This window comes from Euphorbia lathyris, chromosome 5 (genome assembly GCF_963576675.1).
Source record: "Euphorbia lathyris chromosome 5, ddEupLath1.1, whole genome shotgun sequence".
Taxonomy (NCBI): domain Eukaryota; kingdom Viridiplantae; phylum Streptophyta; class Magnoliopsida; order Malpighiales; family Euphorbiaceae; genus Euphorbia; species Euphorbia lathyris.
In genome coordinates, this window is record NC_088914.1 from 78,627,195 (window position 1) to 78,646,088 (window position 18,894).

The 18,894-nt window shown below is 35.1% G+C and overlaps 1 protein-coding gene across 1 annotated transcript; it reads right to left on the reverse strand.

Annotated features, from left to right (window-relative positions):
• Positions 1-1,916: 1,916 nt before the first annotated feature.
• LOC136230117 (uncharacterized) lies at positions 1,917-18,658 on the reverse strand. The gene is made up of 24 exons (XM_066019056.1): positions 18,276-18,658; positions 18,049-18,158; positions 17,471-17,636; positions 17,196-17,296; positions 16,442-16,514; positions 16,219-16,354; positions 13,923-14,083; positions 12,555-12,679; positions 12,363-12,462; positions 11,145-11,241; positions 10,750-10,804; positions 8,262-8,363; positions 8,036-8,182; positions 7,723-7,885; positions 7,389-7,619; positions 7,150-7,304; positions 6,644-6,772; positions 6,420-6,537; positions 6,091-6,286; positions 5,787-5,898; positions 5,559-5,713; positions 3,336-4,773; positions 2,940-3,134; positions 1,917-2,787 (listed from the first exon to the last, which is right to left on the reverse strand). Exons 1-24 carry the CDS (start codon positions 18,409-18,411, stop codon positions 2,314-2,316), a joined length of 4,875 nt encoding a protein of 1,624 aa, XP_065875128.1. The 5' UTR covers positions 18,412-18,658; the 3' UTR covers positions 1,917-2,313.
• Positions 18,659-18,894: the final 236 nt, after the last annotated feature.

An 18,894-nucleotide genomic window follows, 5' to 3' on the forward strand; every position in this document is an offset into this window, starting at 1 on the left:
CTACAACACACACATTAGGGAAAAAAAAAACACAAAACCAGAAAATCAGAAAAGTCCTTACTAAATTCATTTACCAACTTGTTTCCTATATTTAAAAATATTTTAAATAAAAAAGTTAATTGATATTGAACAAATATATCCTGCACAACAAACAACTTTAAATTAAATTGTTTCGCAGAATTAAATCATTTATCCTCAGATTTTCAATCATCACAAGCTGTTAATTACTACTTTTTTATATAATAAATCACCAAGAAATATCCAAATTGATACAAGCTGTTAACCACTATTAAATATAAGTTCAGATTCTTTTTTTAATTATTTTTTTAAGAGCCAAATTTAGTAAAAATTTAATCATAACGTATGAAAGTATACAAATTTACTTATTTAACGTTTTCAATTAAGATCTAATTTACTTCTACTGGAAATTTGAAAATGATGGTTTGAATATTTTTTAACTATCGTCACGACCTTCTAAACTCAATTATGTCTAAAATATTTAGTGTGTTACTAACATAGTTACTAACAACTAAGTCTGCACTGTGTTACTAAAATAGTTAGATATATAATCCACCAAAATGTATAAGATTGCTTCAGTTTATTAACAAATTTGTTTGGAATGCCCGATATGTAGTAAAATGATTGTCAAACCAATCCGTTCAAAAAACTTAGGGGATAAAATTGTTCTTACTTGAAAATATTAGAATTAAATTTATACCATTTCGTACGTTAGTATCAAATATGCACTTATCCAAAACGTTAAAATCAAATTTAATCTTTATCCATATTTTTTGATCTAAACGCAAAATCTAACAAATTAAATTAAATTCCACTTGAACAAATTTTCTAAATACCCTTGTTCAGGGGATTTTATAGAAGGAATGGTCCTCTAAAATATCCTAAACAATGATGTACATGTAAGGACATAAACAGGAGGTGAGGATTACATTCCCCATATCTGTTTCCCGATTTATCATGGATTCTCCATCCTCGATCTCCATTTTCGTTCCAGTTTCAAAATAAATGCACAGATCAAACATAAACAAAAAAAAAAGTGACTTTGAGTTGAACAAAAAAGAAAAATAAAATTGACCTAACCTAATAGTTTTAAAAATAATCATAGAAAAGATATAAAAAAAATAAAATAAATATTAAACGAAAAATTAATTAGAAAATCCGCAAAAATCTCTTTGGAAGAATATCAAGTACAGGTACCATATCCCTATTGGATAGGGATACCTTTTCCCATCCACTTCTGTAAGAGAGAAAACACTCTCCATCCCGAGTTCTTATATTAAACACCGGGTCTTCCATGTCACTCGGAAGACCCCCTAATTCACATTTGGACACGTATATTGTGACCCCACGTAATAATTAAAATAGTGGGACCTCTTATAACATGTGTGGGTCCATGTTACACGTGTCAAAATATGTATGGAAGGTCCTCCATTTGACATGGAGAACCCGGTGCTTCTAATAATTTGCCCTCCATCCCGCTCCACTAACAGAGAATCCCATCCCCGATGGAGCAAATCCTCAACAGAAACCGGAAATCTATATCCCATTTGCGACCCTATATACGAGACACGAATCAACCATTGCATGGGTGTCCTTGAGAGATCCCGATCCTCTATATAAAATCCACTTGTTCAGGTATTCATAGTAACGAAATCAATAAACGACAGAAGGATGAGGAGAAATGGTCATTGGGAAGCACACTCCAACTCTTACCCATAGATCCAATTAATCTCCACTAATCTTGGAATTACAAAAAATCATGGTGATTAAATGCTACTAGTAGAAATTAGTACCACTAGGCCAAGGATAATATTATCCACTACTCAGCAAATGCAATTATTGCCAAGGAAAACAACTATACTTGAGAAAATAAATAGGATAGGATAGGCACTTCACAATTTCATAATCAAACCTCATCACTACGAACCACATAGATTACATCTTTTTCTACAAAATTGCAAATTGGTTACAAACATTGATGACAGACTGACACATAAATGCGAGGTATAGAATGGCAATAAACAATGGAGCTGCCGATTCTATAAAAAAACACAAATAAGACAAAAATAGCGAAAGAATCAAACCTCTAATACAAATAAATCGATGATACAAAATATATACTGAAAATGATTTGTCGTATCATATCCGCAATCAAGTGTGGCTTTTGCAGTCCCCAAAGAGCATTTCCCCAGCAGCATATTCATTTCGACCAATACAGGGGAGCATTTGAGACCGAATCTGGTGAGCTTTCTCTTTCTGGAGTGGAACAACCAGAACATCTACTTGCCTAAAACCTCAGCCAAACGGAGAAGAACTTGCAGGCCCTGCAATTGCATCGGATCTTTTAATACTTCCCATACCACAGATGATGCATCCCGGAGCTGAGAGCGCAGAAAATTTGGCTCCACAGAGATCACAAACATCATATCCAATGGTTGAAAGACGGCTGAGCGTAGCACCACAGAATTGAGAAGGATCTTCCATAGGATCAATGGACTTGTTGGTTAAACCCCTCTGGACACACATATCAACCAGGCTTCTCAATTCATCTTGCTTACTTGGAGGAGCTTTGGACAGAAGAAGCTCAAGCATCTGCTTGCTATAAGCAAAATTCTGCACTTCCATGTTACGTTTAATGGCTGTTCGGATACAATTTATTCTATGTTTTGCCAGAAGTGGTAATGAGCCTAGATGTCGTGACAGTCTTGCCATCTCGTCTTTTGCACTGAGTGCACTAGGGCCTTGTACCCTTTGCAGCCTAGAAATTTCCTGTCCAAATGGTTTAAAAAACTTTAGTCAGTTGGGAACTCTTTATGTCAGCTTTAGATGAGATTCATAATTTAAATATCTGAAAAAGTTAGCAGATAGAATAGGAAGTTTCACGTATTTTGATAGACATGTATAAGAAGTATTTATAGCACCTGAAGCAAAGTAACTGCAATCTTGTATTGAGCACAAATGGTTGCTTGGGCTTTAACGTCAGCTCCACGAGAATGATCCTTGGCTAGTGCCAGGAAAGATTCATCAAAACATGATAATGCATCAGGAAGTTGATTCTGCTCAAGGTGAGCAAGTCCAACTTTGAAACATATTGAAGCAGCTGCTCCTCTAGGAACCTATTACAGGCCAAGTGACAAACAAGGACAGAGAAGTGAAAAAGGTCAGCGAGTTCCCAAACATGCCTATTCATGGTATATATTTCTATTAAAAAATCTGAAATACCTATAAAAGAATCACTAATATGAGTTATTCGAAGTGAAAAAGGTATAAGAAAACATAAAAGAAAATGATGAATCGCTATTCAATAGGAGTCTCACCTGTCCAGGTCGCACCGATGGTGGAGCAGCAGCTTGTCCAGGAGGTTTTCCAGAATCTGCAACTCCAAGGACACTGAGATCAAGTGGTTGTGAAGAAACAGGTGCTTGATGAGGCTGGGGTGGGAATTGACCTGGGACATGAGGTGGGACAACAGTCTGAGCTGGGGCCTGTGGTGGGACACCACCATCAGGCAGTCCAAAAGAATCTAGGGAAACATTTTGCTGAGGGGCTTGTTGAGGGACACCACCATCAGGAAAACCGATGTCAGGCACAGAAGCAACTGGATTAGGGATTACCTTTCCACCTTCAACTTGCCTAGAGGTTTGGTCCATTTTTGCAAGATATGTTCCGGGAGGGGGCAATGTAGCTGCAACTTGGAAAGATGGTATAGTATTTTGGAAAAAATCTTCCGGAATAGGTCCAGCTGTAACCCCCATACCTGCAACTGTAGGACCTGGTTGTGAAAATGGTGCTGATGGCGTCAATGTATCAGTTCCAAACAAATCAGCAGGAGCAGGAGAAACTGCAGAGGCACCTGATGTATTTGTACCGGCAGCAGGAGTTTGAGATAAAATCTGGCTAAGGTCCTGTGAGCTGGTTAATGACTTCGTTCGCATAGGTGGGCCTAACCCCTCACCAAGTTTAAATATCTTAGTTGCTTCTTTTATCTTATTGACATCTACTGTAGCAGATGCAGGTTTGTCTCGTATTCTGATCTGTAGCTTTTTGGTTTTTGATGTCCCTTCCTCATCACTGCTGCTACCATCAGTAGCACCGTACAATGTTTTCTTGAATTCTTCTTGTGCTTTAGCTTGTTCATTTGCAGTAGATGAACCTGCATTTTGTTTCATGAGAGTTTCTAGACCCATCAAGGAACCCCCCTTTATGCTACCATCAGCCAGTCCCTTTGACTCGCTTGGTAAAGATTGAGCTAAAACATTTGCAAACCCATTTGGTTTATTATCACCTGTAGACTTAAAAGCTTTGACCAAACTATCCTCCCTTACTTCGACAACGTTGCCTCTTCCTTTAATTGCTCCCAGGTAAACACCAATATGATCCGCAATGGTTGCTGGAATGGTCCCATCATCAGTTTTCATGTATGGCATCACTTCTGCAGCCAGCTCCCATTGAGGTATACTCTTCAAATTGGTAGGGGTTTTAATTTCCCAGTTCGCACCACCCCATTCTGGTCCCTTGGGAACCATACTCTCAGCAGCAAAGTTCGCGAAAATTCCTTGTGTCCATCCTGTAGAACGAGCTCTTAAGATCCTTTCACAATATCGCCTCATCTCTGGATCTGCACCTTCCTCTTCCAATTTCTGAGCAAGACGCCGCATGGCACTAGGGTTAAGATGGCATATGAACAGATCAAGCATACTTTCATAGTCTGCTATAACTTCAAAAGTTTCTTTTGCACTATCAAACTGGCCATACCTGCAATTCAAATTTATAAGCCACTAAAGCAAGAAACCAAGTCATTCAAAGTGGATATGCACTCATGAATAAACGACATTATTAATATATATTACACAATGAGAATATAAATATCTTCTATTGTACATGTCCAATTTTATGTTGCTTTAAGATTGTAACTTAAACATGGTTAAACAGATATAGGCTTATAATGCATATCATAGTAATTTTTTTTAATTGTTGCCAGCGCTTCTTACGACAGTGAAACACTGAAATTAAAAAGGTTAAGGAGAAAATGAATATTTCAACAAATTAAGTCCAATAGGCCTATTGTGTAATGAGTTTGCATGATTAGTCCAAGAATTAAATTTTACAACAAACATTTGATCTGTCATACAATAGAACTTCATTCTGGTGCAAGTAAAAGATTGATGGATGACCAAGTAAATATGCATTAAAACCCATAAACAACATGGATCTTTAATAATTAATACTAAGCATGGTATCTGGCATGCTCATTAACAGCATGGGCCTTCAATACCAAGCATGATATCTGGCATGTTCATGTGAAAGAAAATGCCCTCTTCCACATTCTATAACAAGTAAATAATCCAACCTACCGTCTAACAATGTAGAAAGATTACTATTAACGGTCAAGCATAGAAAAAGAATATACAATAATGATATTAACTTAGCTTTCTACCTTCTCCTGCTTAAAAAAAAAAATCAATCAAAGCACGTGAGAGATTACTTGCCCAAATACACACATAAAGCAAACACATGCCAGAAAAAATGCATCTGCTTACTTGATACAAGTATATCCCAACTGTCGAAAACGGTGGAACAGCTGAGAGGTTGGAGGACACTTTGGATAATCTCGAGAACGCAAGAATTCATCCTTCAAAACAGATAAAGCAGTAGAAAAACGGAGAGCTTTCATTGCATAGATGCCTCGTAACACCTACATTAATCACATAACTTGATCAGATATTATGTAGATAAAACATAAAATATGTAGAGTACCATAGTCTCACCTGAGTGAACTGTGGACCTGCTTGGGATAATGAAACTGCAAGATCTCCACACACAGGAGGACCTCTAGAAAGAATGTTAAGAGATCTTGGAGTTATGCGCAAACTGTCAAACCTGAAAATATAAAATACAGGACATGTCAATTCTGACATTACCAAGACTTGCTGAAAAGCTGATGCTTGATGCAACATTAGTATGAATCAAAAGATTCCCAAAGGGTACACGCATTCTAAGATTTTTCTTTTTATTAATTATGAGACTGAATTGCATTTGACACAAATAGAGTATGTGCTTTAGGCAAAATACCTTGATGTTATTTGGTACAGTACTTCAGAAATGTCAAGCTTCTGCTCAAATATTTGTTGCATTGTAGCAAATCCAATAAGTAGAGGTTCGAGGAGTCCAACAAGACAGCTCCTAATCTCCACCCCCTTTTTTTGTCTTGGATTGATCTCAGTTGGGTTAGCAAACAGCAACCGATCATTCAAAGCACCAATCAAAACTGCAAGGAAAGAGATCACCCATAAAACTATAGTATAAAGCTGCAACTGACTACAAATTATTTAGGTAGTGAAACCATCAGGACGAAAAATATCTGACTATGGCCAAACTAAAGTAGAAAAATAAACTAATACCTGCATAAGGCATACTAACAGAGAGAATGGTCCTCACTGTTCCATCCCAGCCAAGCATGCTGACTGAAGTAGCAGTAGAAAAAAGAAGCGCAGGCCCAAGCCATAAAAGGGATCTATAGTGCACCTAAGTTAAGTGCTTAACCAAATTCAATAACTTTAATTTCGTCATGTGTTATATATTAATAGCAAAAAATAAGCTTCAAGCTAAACTTGTGTCAGGATATTGATGGAAGTCCTTTATCAAATTTTGTAGAACTGCTCGCCAGTATATCAAGATCTGCTGACACCATAAGCACCCTCTGAGTGGTTAGCACTCCTGCAACATAGCCCCGAAGAGTTTCTTGCCAGTGCACCTAGAGATATTAAAAGTATATGGTTTCAGCCAATGGGTTCAAGATACATGCAAATGAACATTATGATATTTGTCATGATGATTATTGTTTGGAAATTGATTGTCAGGCTACTTGAACTCATAAGATAGTGCATGGGGATAAGACTAGTTATCAGTGTCCAGCAAATCTAGAAATAAGACTTTGTTTGTAGTAGATAGAAAGCTCTAAGCCTCAGAATCAAGAGGCATACATAAGAAGAAAAACAAATTGTTCTCATCTTGTTGAGAAGTGGTAATAGGAAGTTGCTTCTCAATCAACTATCCCATCTCAGCTCTTTATTTTTCCTGATCTTTTTATAGGACTATTTTACAACTAGAATGGAAAATTAACTCATTTACCTGGAGTACAATCTCATCAATTTTCAACTTGATTGACTTTTTTCCTTCACCTTTTGTCGGTATGTAATGACCTCCTGAAGTTGAAAGGCGATATCCCTGAATCAATTTGGCAAAACCAATCTGATTCCCATGAATAGCAAACATCAAAGTTGACTCTGCAGCCAATGAGTTTTCAATTAGCAAATTGTACTGTTAATGGATAAAAAATAACAGATGACAATTTTTAATTCATCAAGCACCTAATGGTGTCGAGAAGATACGATCAACTTCACTTTCAAACATAAACTGCACTGGACCACGAAGAGAGCCAGAGTTTGTTTCCACCGATTGATTTTCATCAACTAATAAATTTTTTTCACCACCTTCTTTTGGAGCTCCTCCAGGCAGAATGTACAGACCCAGACCAGTTTTGTCTTCATCAAGAAATGCAAACTGATTTTCACTAGGGCCAACAAATGCTGCATCTCGGCCTAGAAATATCACAGAGTAAAACATGTAATAGTAAAAATCAGTCTGTATGCATGCACATAATAATTAGTTGTCACTATTTATACATAATTAACATGGAGCTACCTTTGACTGTGTTTCCCTTAATGTTGGCTGGGTGAGAATCAGTATTTTCCCAATAAAGGACAACTTCATTAGTAGAGCCACTGAATTCATAGATGACGAGAAATAGACGCTGCTTTTTACTATATACAATGTGCTTCGGGTGGAATTCCACATTTCCAGGAATCTGAAAGCAAGAATCAAGCTTTTATCAGCTCAAAACATGCAAATGGCCTCGTAAGAATTAAAATCACTTAACTGAAATTTTCTCTAAAATTCATCAGAAAGCAGATTGCAGCATGATTAAAAAAGAAAACATCATCCATGTTGACATTACCGAATTATAAAGTCTCTTATAAATGTTGTCCACTCCAGAGCAGAGATTATATCCCATGAGATTCACTCCGTCAACATAGAATGCCCTAACAGGATAATGAAGTACTCTGTTCTCTTTATTGAAGAAATTTAGCTCCAAATGAAATGGCTGCCGAAGAAACCAGTAGTGTCAAATGCAACTTAACCAAAAGCAAAATGAAGATCAATTTAAAAGTTTGCGTAAATACCAGGCAAGGAGGCATGTCCTTCAGATGATGCTTTGTATCCAAAATAGCAATGAGCGGCAGACGGGAAATAGGGGCACTTTTGGCAAGGCCTTCCATGAAATGCTATGAAAACCACACAAATTTCACGAGTTCATATTACAAAGTTGGAGAATTAACATCAGAAAACAGGAGATTCCAAAAAGTGCAACTGATGGATAGCATGAGCCAAACAAACATAAATAAACACATCAATAGTAATTGGATTTTACTTTACTATTTAACTCAAAATACATTAATTCCATATTTCCATTAAAGATATTCTAGGTGTCTAACAAAAAAGCTTATCATGTCATTCATTCATTTTAGTATTTTCTTTCCCTTTATGATTTACTTTAATATCGCTGAATCCATGGTAGTAATTAACTGATAGTGAAATTAAATATATACAAATTAAGCTCAAACAAGATTTTTGTCTTTTTTTTCTTTCTTTTTTACAGAGAAGGAAAGAAGAAAGGAGGGAGGACTTTGCAAGAGTCACTAGGATATATCGATTCTACAGTTATATATTCGTCTTGGAATAAAGAACACCAACAGTTAGATTAAGAGTTCAGAATAGCAGTTTATTGAACAGCAATACAAATTTATTTAACTGTTATAAGTTCTGCTCTCATTACCATGGAGAGTCTGAACTATACTGAATAACCCAAGACAAAAAAACAAATCCAGAACTGTATTGTATAGTTCACTTTTTTTCTTTAGAAGCAGACCAAATTATTTCATTCAGTTTCATTAGGTAAAATTCTGGAGATTTGTTAATATTTGGAACCGAAAACTGAACCAAATTTTATTGACTAGAACCAAAACGTAGTGAGCCAGAAAACAGAACTTTTTATTAGCTTTAAACCGTATATAATATAATAAAAATAGTTGGGATACTCTTTAAAATATATAATCTAATTTCCCAGTAGCATAAGTGAATAAAGTTTATACTTTTTTTAAGTACTATGAAATAAAAACTTATTTCATTTATTAAATATGAAAAATGATATTTTTTATTTGAAAAAGAGAAGACACATAATTTAGTTTAATATATAAATCAACTAATTATATTACACCCATACATTATATTAATAATTTAATAATTATGCGATGAATTTTTTCAGCTGATATTGTTGATTACATTGTAAGTTCTATTATAAATGAACTTCTTACTACATATAATATTAAGTATATACGAAAAACCCTGAAATTCAAAGGAAGATGACTAAAATATACCCTTGAAATTCAATCATCTGCTTTTTACAAGTATAATGAATCTTTAGTTTGCATTGCATCAGCATCAAAATTCAAATAGGACAGAGGTTCTCATGCACAAATAGAAAACTCGAACAGACCACAGCTAGCAGGCACAGAAATCAGACTTGATTGGCACTCAATTCAAAGATTAAGACTTGGGTCAATCTGAACCAAGTTGCTTTATAAGTCAATTTAGGTAGATGCCGTAATTATCCAAGGCATGCCTCAGCACAAAAGAATCTAGGCTCCAAGCATGTCGTCTGAGAAGCCAAAAGTCAGGCGTGCGCCTTTCTGAGCCTAGTGCATTGCCGGAGGCGTGCCTAGGCGCAAATTTAGAAGCTACACTGTTGTTTAGAGTTCCAAATTAAAAATAGGACGTTTTAGTCTCAACCTTTTCCTATCTACATGACAGCTGAAATCATATTAGAATAAAAATAAATAAATAAAAAAGGAAAGAAGATTTCGACCGCAGAAACATCGCAAAGAACAACACAAAAAATGCTGCTCCAGAGTTCAGAAATATTGCAAATGGAGACTTTAGTCTTAATAAAAAGCAGTTACTAGACTATTAGTTAATTAACTTAAGATTTGGTTGAACTTTAGTCTTTAGATTCAGAAATTTATTATGAATCAAGATTATGGAAGAGTTGGTAGTTAATTTGGAATTTATTTCATGCATCTTATGATTAAAATTATGGACAATTGAATATGATTTAATATTTGAGTATTTGTTGCATTTTAGAAATGTTAATTCCTGTTATTTATGATTCTATATATTATTTTTCTTTACTGCGCCTTAGTGCACATTACGCCTTGTCTAAATAGAGGGAGGTAAGTTTTCATTAATTCAAACAAAATGTACAGATAATGGCTGCTCAGCTCACACATTATCACCGTTCACTTTGAGCCACAAAATGACTGTGAACGTACATCTAATAACAATTAAAAATAAGCCAAAGCATAATCTGCAAGATCAGATTGATCAAAGTTATATACGCATCTTTATCAAGACAGATAAAGCTTATGAAAAATCAAACATCTTATTATAGAAAATATGAAAAAGTGAAAAGAGAATGTGATGAAGTAAACAAGCAATGCACTAACCATGGGCTAAAATCTAGCATTTTGTAAATTCCAGTAAACCATTTTGAACGTAAAGAGTATGAAGACACGTACAAGATAAGAATGCCAATATAAAGTGAAGGTAACATACACTGTAAAGGAATGCCTTCCTTGCTATGTCCGCATATGTAAGATGATTTTGGCCACTGAAAGGAAAAGTTTCAAACAGTAATGCACAAAATGAAGTGGAGAAAGAAAAGAAGAAGAAAAAAAAGAAAAAAAAACAAAGAAACTAGCTCTATCAGAACAAGCCATAATGCAATGTTGCCAAATGAACAGTTAATAGTACAAAACTCTCAACTCCCATGCAATATGTTGATAACTATAATTCATTGAAGGTCCTTCAATCTTTTGCAGCCCCAAACACTGAAAAGGTTTAATCTGATTACAATTGACATCAACATGATCAAGCATGATCAATGGTGGTTAACACCACCAGTCCATCACTAACTTGCAGTATGGTATTATTTAAAAGTTAAAACTTACCCCTTCAGATGATGCTCTTGTATTTTTGCTTGAAGCTGATGATCAGCCAAAACTCCTGATGAGCCCAAGGATGCAAGCTTTTCTTTCAAAACAGATGCTGCAGAGTACAATTGCATTAGCATGGACAAAAACTAGCAAAGCAAGAAATTAATATTTAAGACATGATCACATAATGGAGACAAGGTGAGAATACTTAAAAAAAGTTCCAGCTACTCGTTCTGACAGCAGAAGAGTAAAAACATAACAAAGTTCATCTTTTTCATTACAACTGTGTGTGTGAGCTACCCAATAAGATGTGTCAATGTCACAGCGTTTCCACTTTCAATTTGAAATTCTCTCTAAAGCAATATAGATCATTGCTAAATGCTAAACAAGCTTTTTCATCCCTATCACGCAGTATTTGAACCAACTAAGAATAAGTAAATTTGTAAATCATCTTTCAGCAATGTAATTGGACAAAGACTCTTCTCATTTACCATCGAAAACAGCAATTGAAAGCCAAAAAACACTTACAGCTAGTCTCCATTTATAGAGTCCACAACCACTGATTGATTAAGGAATACCTTTTCCTTGTCAACCTTATCCAATCCAAAAACAAATATAGTTTTTTTTAATAAAGATGTCTAATCCAGAGACAATAAGGAACATGATACAAATTCAATAACATAAGGACAAGATCTTGAAGAAAAACATATGAATCTAACAATTTTAAGAAGCTTATCGTGAAAGCGTAAGAAATGGTGACAACCATTAGTTACAATTTTAAGAAGCCATTGCGTGTATCCTCCTATCTAACAAGAAATTTAGGGGGCAAAAAAAAACACATTTTACAGCAAGACATAACAATTCCTGTAAAGCATTTCATGAGTATTAAGATATCATGCCAATGCAAAAGTTTTAGTCTCAAACCAAAACACATTTGAAACCTGAATCTTGCATTCCAAAATGTCAATTAAATCCTGAATTTTACAAGGCCAAACTCAAAAAGCAATTGCATATAGACACAGGTTTCTCCCCTATCTTACACCATTGGTATTGACAAGATTCATATAACACAACAAAAGTTGAAAAAGAGAATGGATTGTGATACCAAAAATCATTGGCCGAATCAAAATCAATTATCTGAAAATGGAAACAATTACATACATTGACAGAACAAAGTAGAGAAAAGACGATGAAACAGAGTTTCAGAGTCATCCAAATTTAGATAATAATCACCTGATGACCCCCTGGCACTTTGCAAAACTGCAAAGAGTTGTTTCCTTCCTTCCCTTGTATATGAAGCCCTATTTTTAAAAATGTCACCTCTTGCCATATTCTGTCATTTTATGAAAAGGAAAACTACACTTTAATTATTCTGATATCAACTAAAAATTCATATCTAAAACAATAGAGATCATTGCCCTTAACTGCAAACAATAGAGCTGCTAAATTCAATTTTGAGTGGACTTCTAAAACTCTAATCTGAGGTAAAGGATAAACTGCTTCTCCACCCTTCTGAGATAATATCCGAGGGATGTCAATCGATTCAATTCCTAAATCACAAAATAAAGAAAATAAATCAATAAATTCTGGATTCTGGATTCTGTTAACATTATGCGATGCAAAGCATGATAAGTTACAGCTAGTAAGTATGATAAAAAAAATAGTTCGAATACTGCAGATGCTGGTTGCCAATTCTACAGCATTCAACTATGCAAGCTTCCTCTCTTCCATTACATCTTCTAATTTCAAGAACATTAGTCTTGCATCTTTTCTAGCTAAATAATCGAACTAAATGACTTTGATAATATAAATAAAATTGGCAGAAGAAGAAACCTAATTCCCCGAATATACTTGTGAAAATATATAAACAGCCAAACATGCAAGAGCAAATGAAATTCGCATTTAGCAGCCACAATTGATTTCAGCAATTAGACTTCAACTCAAATGCACAAAAGTCATATTAGAATCATTAAGGTGGTGGTAATAATTTCACTAACAAAAAAAAAAACTTTCATGAAAAAGATTGAGGAATCATATTACCCTAGCAGAAAGATTCAAATTTCAATATATGCAAAGACAACGTAGAAGTTTTTTTATTTTTTAATGTAAGCTTACAAACCTGAGAGAAATTTAGTATATGAACTATATTTCATGCAGGGCTTGTATGGAATGTTTTTGAGTAGTTTCTAGTCCTCATATGCTCCAATTTATGTAAATTAATTGCTGAGCCGCTGCTGTATGATTCATGAGTTCAGGATAGGTTTCAATATCTAGGTATCTTGGAATGATCTAGGCTCTACTGGGGTCTTATCTTCACATTTCGATTGAAAGTGAATCTTTAAATATAATTTTTAGAATAGAACCATCTTGGTTTTGCATGAAAAGCACAACTCTCACTAAAAATTTCAATAAATTACCATGTCTATTAATCAATTAATATATATAGTAACAGAATATTTCACCAAACCTCTTTTGTTTTGATATATTGGTGATGGCCCATTAGATACTAATGCCAAGAAGCTTTAGATCCCATGTCTATCAAGTAATTTCACTGAAATTAAGATTTCTACAGTGCACCATCAAATTCTAATAATCTTCTGTCGATAATAGGATTTATACTTTTTAGTCTTGAAGGAATCCTGAAATTCCCTAAAATTACGGTTCACTAATACCATTCACACTGCAAGATAAAGCCATAGAGTACCAAGTAGTTTGCTTGCAGGAACAAGTCTGTGAAGTCAAAATTCATTCAATAATAAAGCATAAGCAGTCCTAAATAAGATAAGAGCCAACCAGCAGACTCGAAAAAATTTGCTTGCATTGGAGGTCTGTTAGGGTTCAGCATTACACGCGTTTTCCACACTTGAAGAGCTCCATCCTTGGAGACTGTAACAAGTAACCGCAAAGTTGGCAGCCAAGCAAGTGAAGTGATTGGTTGAGAGCCCACTTGCGTACTGCAATGTGAAAAAGAAAACCATTAATCAAGAGTAAAATAAAATATAGGGAAATGAAAGAAAAAGAGTCGAAAGTCCTTTTTCCCAATATCATGACATTGTTTTCTAGTCATGTTCTAAAAAGTAATTTCTTAAGATAGAAATTTCGCAGTGTAAGCTTTTCAACCTTTTGCATCAAGAAGCTAAAGAATTAAAACCTAAATCCTCTTGGTCACAAACTGTTAAATGGCATATTTGTTATGCCTGTTTCTTGATGTTATTATGCATGTTGTGGGGTCTATTATATGAGTTAGTCTGTTGTCAAAATATGAAATCCGTTTCTCTTTGATGTAAGAATAGGTAGTTATCTGCAGTTATTAGCTTGTCTCAAAGAGAGAAGGCAGCTATTTGCAGTTATATCTAGATAAGACTATCTAGGCAATGCTTGTAATGTTTGGTATTCAAGCAATAAAGAATTTGCAGATGCAGCAGAGTATTTTCCATCAAATATTTCCAGAAATTAGTTTCAAGAGTCAAAGGGTTCTATCTAAACGAACTTCAAACTAACCAGAAATCAGCTCATTCCATAACTAGATCTTAGGCCTACGACAACTTGGTGTCAAAGCAACAGTTTGAAGCCTTCATGGTCATGCACCAAGAGGATAGAGCACACAACAGGGAAGAAAGGGACATAGATAGACTGCACAGAAAGAAAAACAGCAGCAACTTTCAGAACAACTTAATGATTTATCAAGGGAAGTGGCCACATTGAGACAAGATGCCAGAGAACAAGGTTCTGGCACTGTCAAATTGGTATCACCGGCTAAGGGAAAACAACCTAAAAAGTGGTAACCTTGTTTCCAGTAACACCAAACTGGAATTTCACCGTTTCGATGGCAGCAAAGACCCATTATCTTGGCTTAGCCACAGTGAATACTTCTTCCTGCAGCGAATTCCTAAAAATTTGGCAATGGTTGCACCACATTTGAAATAAGATGCACAGTTTATGGTTTCTGAAATTGGAAAGAAACAAACCTAGGTTGACTTGGAAAGAATTCAAAATTTTCTATAATGCTAAGTTTGGTTTTGAATTCATGGCACCAATTTGGAGGAACTAGACCACAGCAACCCAGGACTATGGAGGAGTATCAGCGCAAATTCGAACAGTTACCGCAACACTCTCCTCATCTTCTCGCTTGAGGACAAGCTCGCTTTCAAGAAATAGTCTTATGTATCATATTTGTTGTGTTATTTGCAGTTATTGTGCATGTTGTGATGTCTGTTATATGTGTTAGTTTGCTGTCATAATCTGAAATCTGTTTTTGTTTGCTGTATCTGCAGTTATTAGCTGGTATCAAAGGGAGAAGGAAGTTATGTGCAGATATATCTGGATAAGGTGGCCTAGGTAGTTACTTGTAATGTTTGGAACTTAAGCAATAAGGATCTGCAGATGCAGCAGAGTATTTTCCATCAATTAGTTCCAGAAATTAGCTTCAAGAGATCGAAGGGGTCTCTCTAAACGAGCCCTTAACGTCAAGAGATCAAGGGTTGTCTCTAGATGAGCCCTTAACATAAATAAGAAAATTAAACTAACCAGAAATTAACTCATTCCATAGCTAGATCCCAGGCCTACAACACAAACCCTCCTAAGATTATATGTGATCCGCAAATGCCGCAAATTATAGTTGTCACATTTCGATAACAAAAATTCCTTTTAAGTAAACAAAATAAAAGTAACTTGTGGGAAGTTTAAAGGATTCCACCTTAACGTCATCAGCCAAACACCCAATTTAAGAATATCCCCATAACTTCACCCACTCTACACATACCCAATATAATTTCTGAATATCACTATTCCATGTGCTAATGTTCTTTTTACATTGTTCTTCTAGTTCGACATCCTAGTTTGACTAATAGCATTTACTAAACAATAACAAATATAATAATAAAAAATTAAACAAATCAGCAAATGCCCATAGCAGATTAGAAGTTTGCACAAAACAGTTTAATAGGAAATTCTGTCAAAAATAGCAAATTAATTATTAGCATTGAACCAGTTTGCTTCTTAACTGGAACATCTATGTGCATCTTCACAGGAACCACCTCAAACATATCTTTTTGTTGCTATAAGGGAAAATTAACACCAAATAACTTACATTCCAATCATACTTGGTCTCTCAGCCGAGACATCCCATGCCAAAAGTGTACCACGCCTATCACCAACAAACATCCATTCCAATGTTGGATGAAAAGCAAATGCACCAGCACCAATAAGTTTGATTGTATTATCAACTGAAATACAAATCAAAGAAAAAAAAGATGGATACATATTTCCTTTTTGAAGATTCAGTATGAAAATCATGAGCGTCAGTATCTCACGTTGTAAAGTGTATGCAACAGCATAGGTATGAATGTTGTAAGCCCGAATCAAACCATCTGCATAAGCCACGTACTGAAGGAAATAATACAGCTTAGACCAAATGCCTGTTAAAGATATTCCTCAACATAAAGCAAAGAAAGTTGGACAAACTATCCAGCAGCCATGATTTAGAATAAAATGGATCAGAACAGGGCGAATTTTCTATTAGCAGTCAGCAATCCAGAAGCTATAAGAAGGATATCATCGCAATCGTTTTAATATCTAATATTAGCTTTAGCTAGTCAAACATGAATTCATAATTATACAACCATCCTTTTTCATTGAAAATGAAGATCATAAGTAAATTAAGTCCCTTAGAATGGAGCCCTACAGCAGGCAAAAATAAGAATAAGATAGGATACAAGAAAAAAATATTATCTACAAGTTGTGGAGCCATAAGAAAAAAATCATCATAAATTTAGGTTGCCATAGCAAAATTGTTCTAGTTTTCATCATCTTCTTTTTTTGTGCATATGTGCAATAACATTATCAAGCAAATATACTATCAGAATTGGGGGAGAGATGTTACTTTATATGAAATATTTACATAACATACATGTAAAATGTAAAACTACGAAAAGATATCAATCTATAATGTAGTGCAACCCCTGTGTGGGTAGATAGGTCACTATTCATCATTACAACACAACAATCTAGAGGCAAGTGCAACCCTAACATGAGTTATTAACAATTGAGAGCAAATGACATTGTTACCAGGACAGGGAGGCGCGGATGACAAGCAAGATTTACAATAGGCTTTTTCAAGTCTGTCTTTATTTTTGTTGGTGCTCTTCCCCCTTCAACAGTTCCAACAACTTCATACAAAAAAATTCAGGGTTCAAACAGCAATTAGAAATAGTAAATCAATACATACAATATGTTGTAACTCTGATATGCAATTAAAATTTCAAAGAGCGTGTATAAACCAGATAACATGAAAAAATAGTGAACATTATTAGTATTACTGAAGAAGAAACAAACCAACCAACCAGTTACACTCATCCTGCGATGGAAACCAAAGAAAACAACAGGTTGGAGAGGAGTCAAAGCAAGATGGACTTCTGTCTCAGTAGATATTTGTTCCATTCTCTTTTCAGGTGAATGCAAGACGCAAGTTTGCTCAGTGTCAAAATCACAGGACCTAATCGTACAATCCTACAGGATCAACAGAGCATAATGCTTATATAAGCATTCCACTTATTCTTAGCATAATATGCAATTAGGCATATAAAAAATAGATACTTTATAGGAATATACCGTGTCATTATCTTATACTGAAAAGAACATAAATTGAATTGTAAAGAACAACATTAGGGAAATACAGGAAAACCAAAAGCCAGAAGTACAACAACTCGGTACAATTATAATCGCAAAATTCAAGGACAGAAGAGAATAGCAAATGCAGTTGTAAGGCTTCAAAGAGAACAACAATTAAAACTTTGTCCTCTTGAAAATCTCAAGAAACAAAATTACATACACTTTACGAACATAATAATAACAAGAAAAAATAAAAACTGAATATACAACATCTAAACCACAAACCAAAAGGGCAAGATATGACACCAACCTCTAGAATAGCAACTACTGAATGGCCACTAGTAGGGCTATAAGACATGCGCACAACAGGTGCTCCAATATCAATACTAGACAGCTTGCTTCCAGTCAATGCATCAAATTCTGCACATTTACACAAAAGTAAATAAATAAATTATCAAAAGATAATATGATACATATAGCTCACTACTCCAAATCCAAATCAATCTGAGAACTGACTAAATAAGTGAAAATTCATACCAATTATGTAGGTGCCGATCGCGGCAGCAATGAGAGCCTGGGTTGGATGGAAGGAAGCAGCATGAGGCTGCAATGGTTTAGTAACAGCTCGACCTACATGCCGTAGATCCAGATGCTGTATCGTTGCCCACTCCATTTCTTCTTAACTGTTCTGAGATTCAATTCAGATCATAGCAAGAAATGAAGAGAGGAAATAAATAAAAAGAAGTAAAGTTGAGATCTAACGAGAACTATTGAAATGGAAGACGGTGGACAGAAAATTAGTATTAAAACGAAAATTCAAATTATTCGAGGGAGCGAAAAGCAATGAGTTGCAGAGAGATCAAGACACGGAAACCATGGAGGAAGAACAGGTGGTTTCGTCAAGCTTCGGAAGAAGGCCAGTGTTTAGACTAGAAATCAACGAAAGTCGAAAATAACAGAGGTTGGGCCGTTGTTGCTGTTTCAGTGGGCTTTTTGTTAAGTATTGGGCTCAACATCCTGGCCCAAATATAAAAATAATGTTACTTTGTTATGGTTTTTATTGGGCTGAGTTCGAGTATATACCAGCCCACTTGTAAGCCCATAAAAAGGAACTTTGTTGGCATCTTGATTGTTGAAATGGAATTTAACTGTTTCT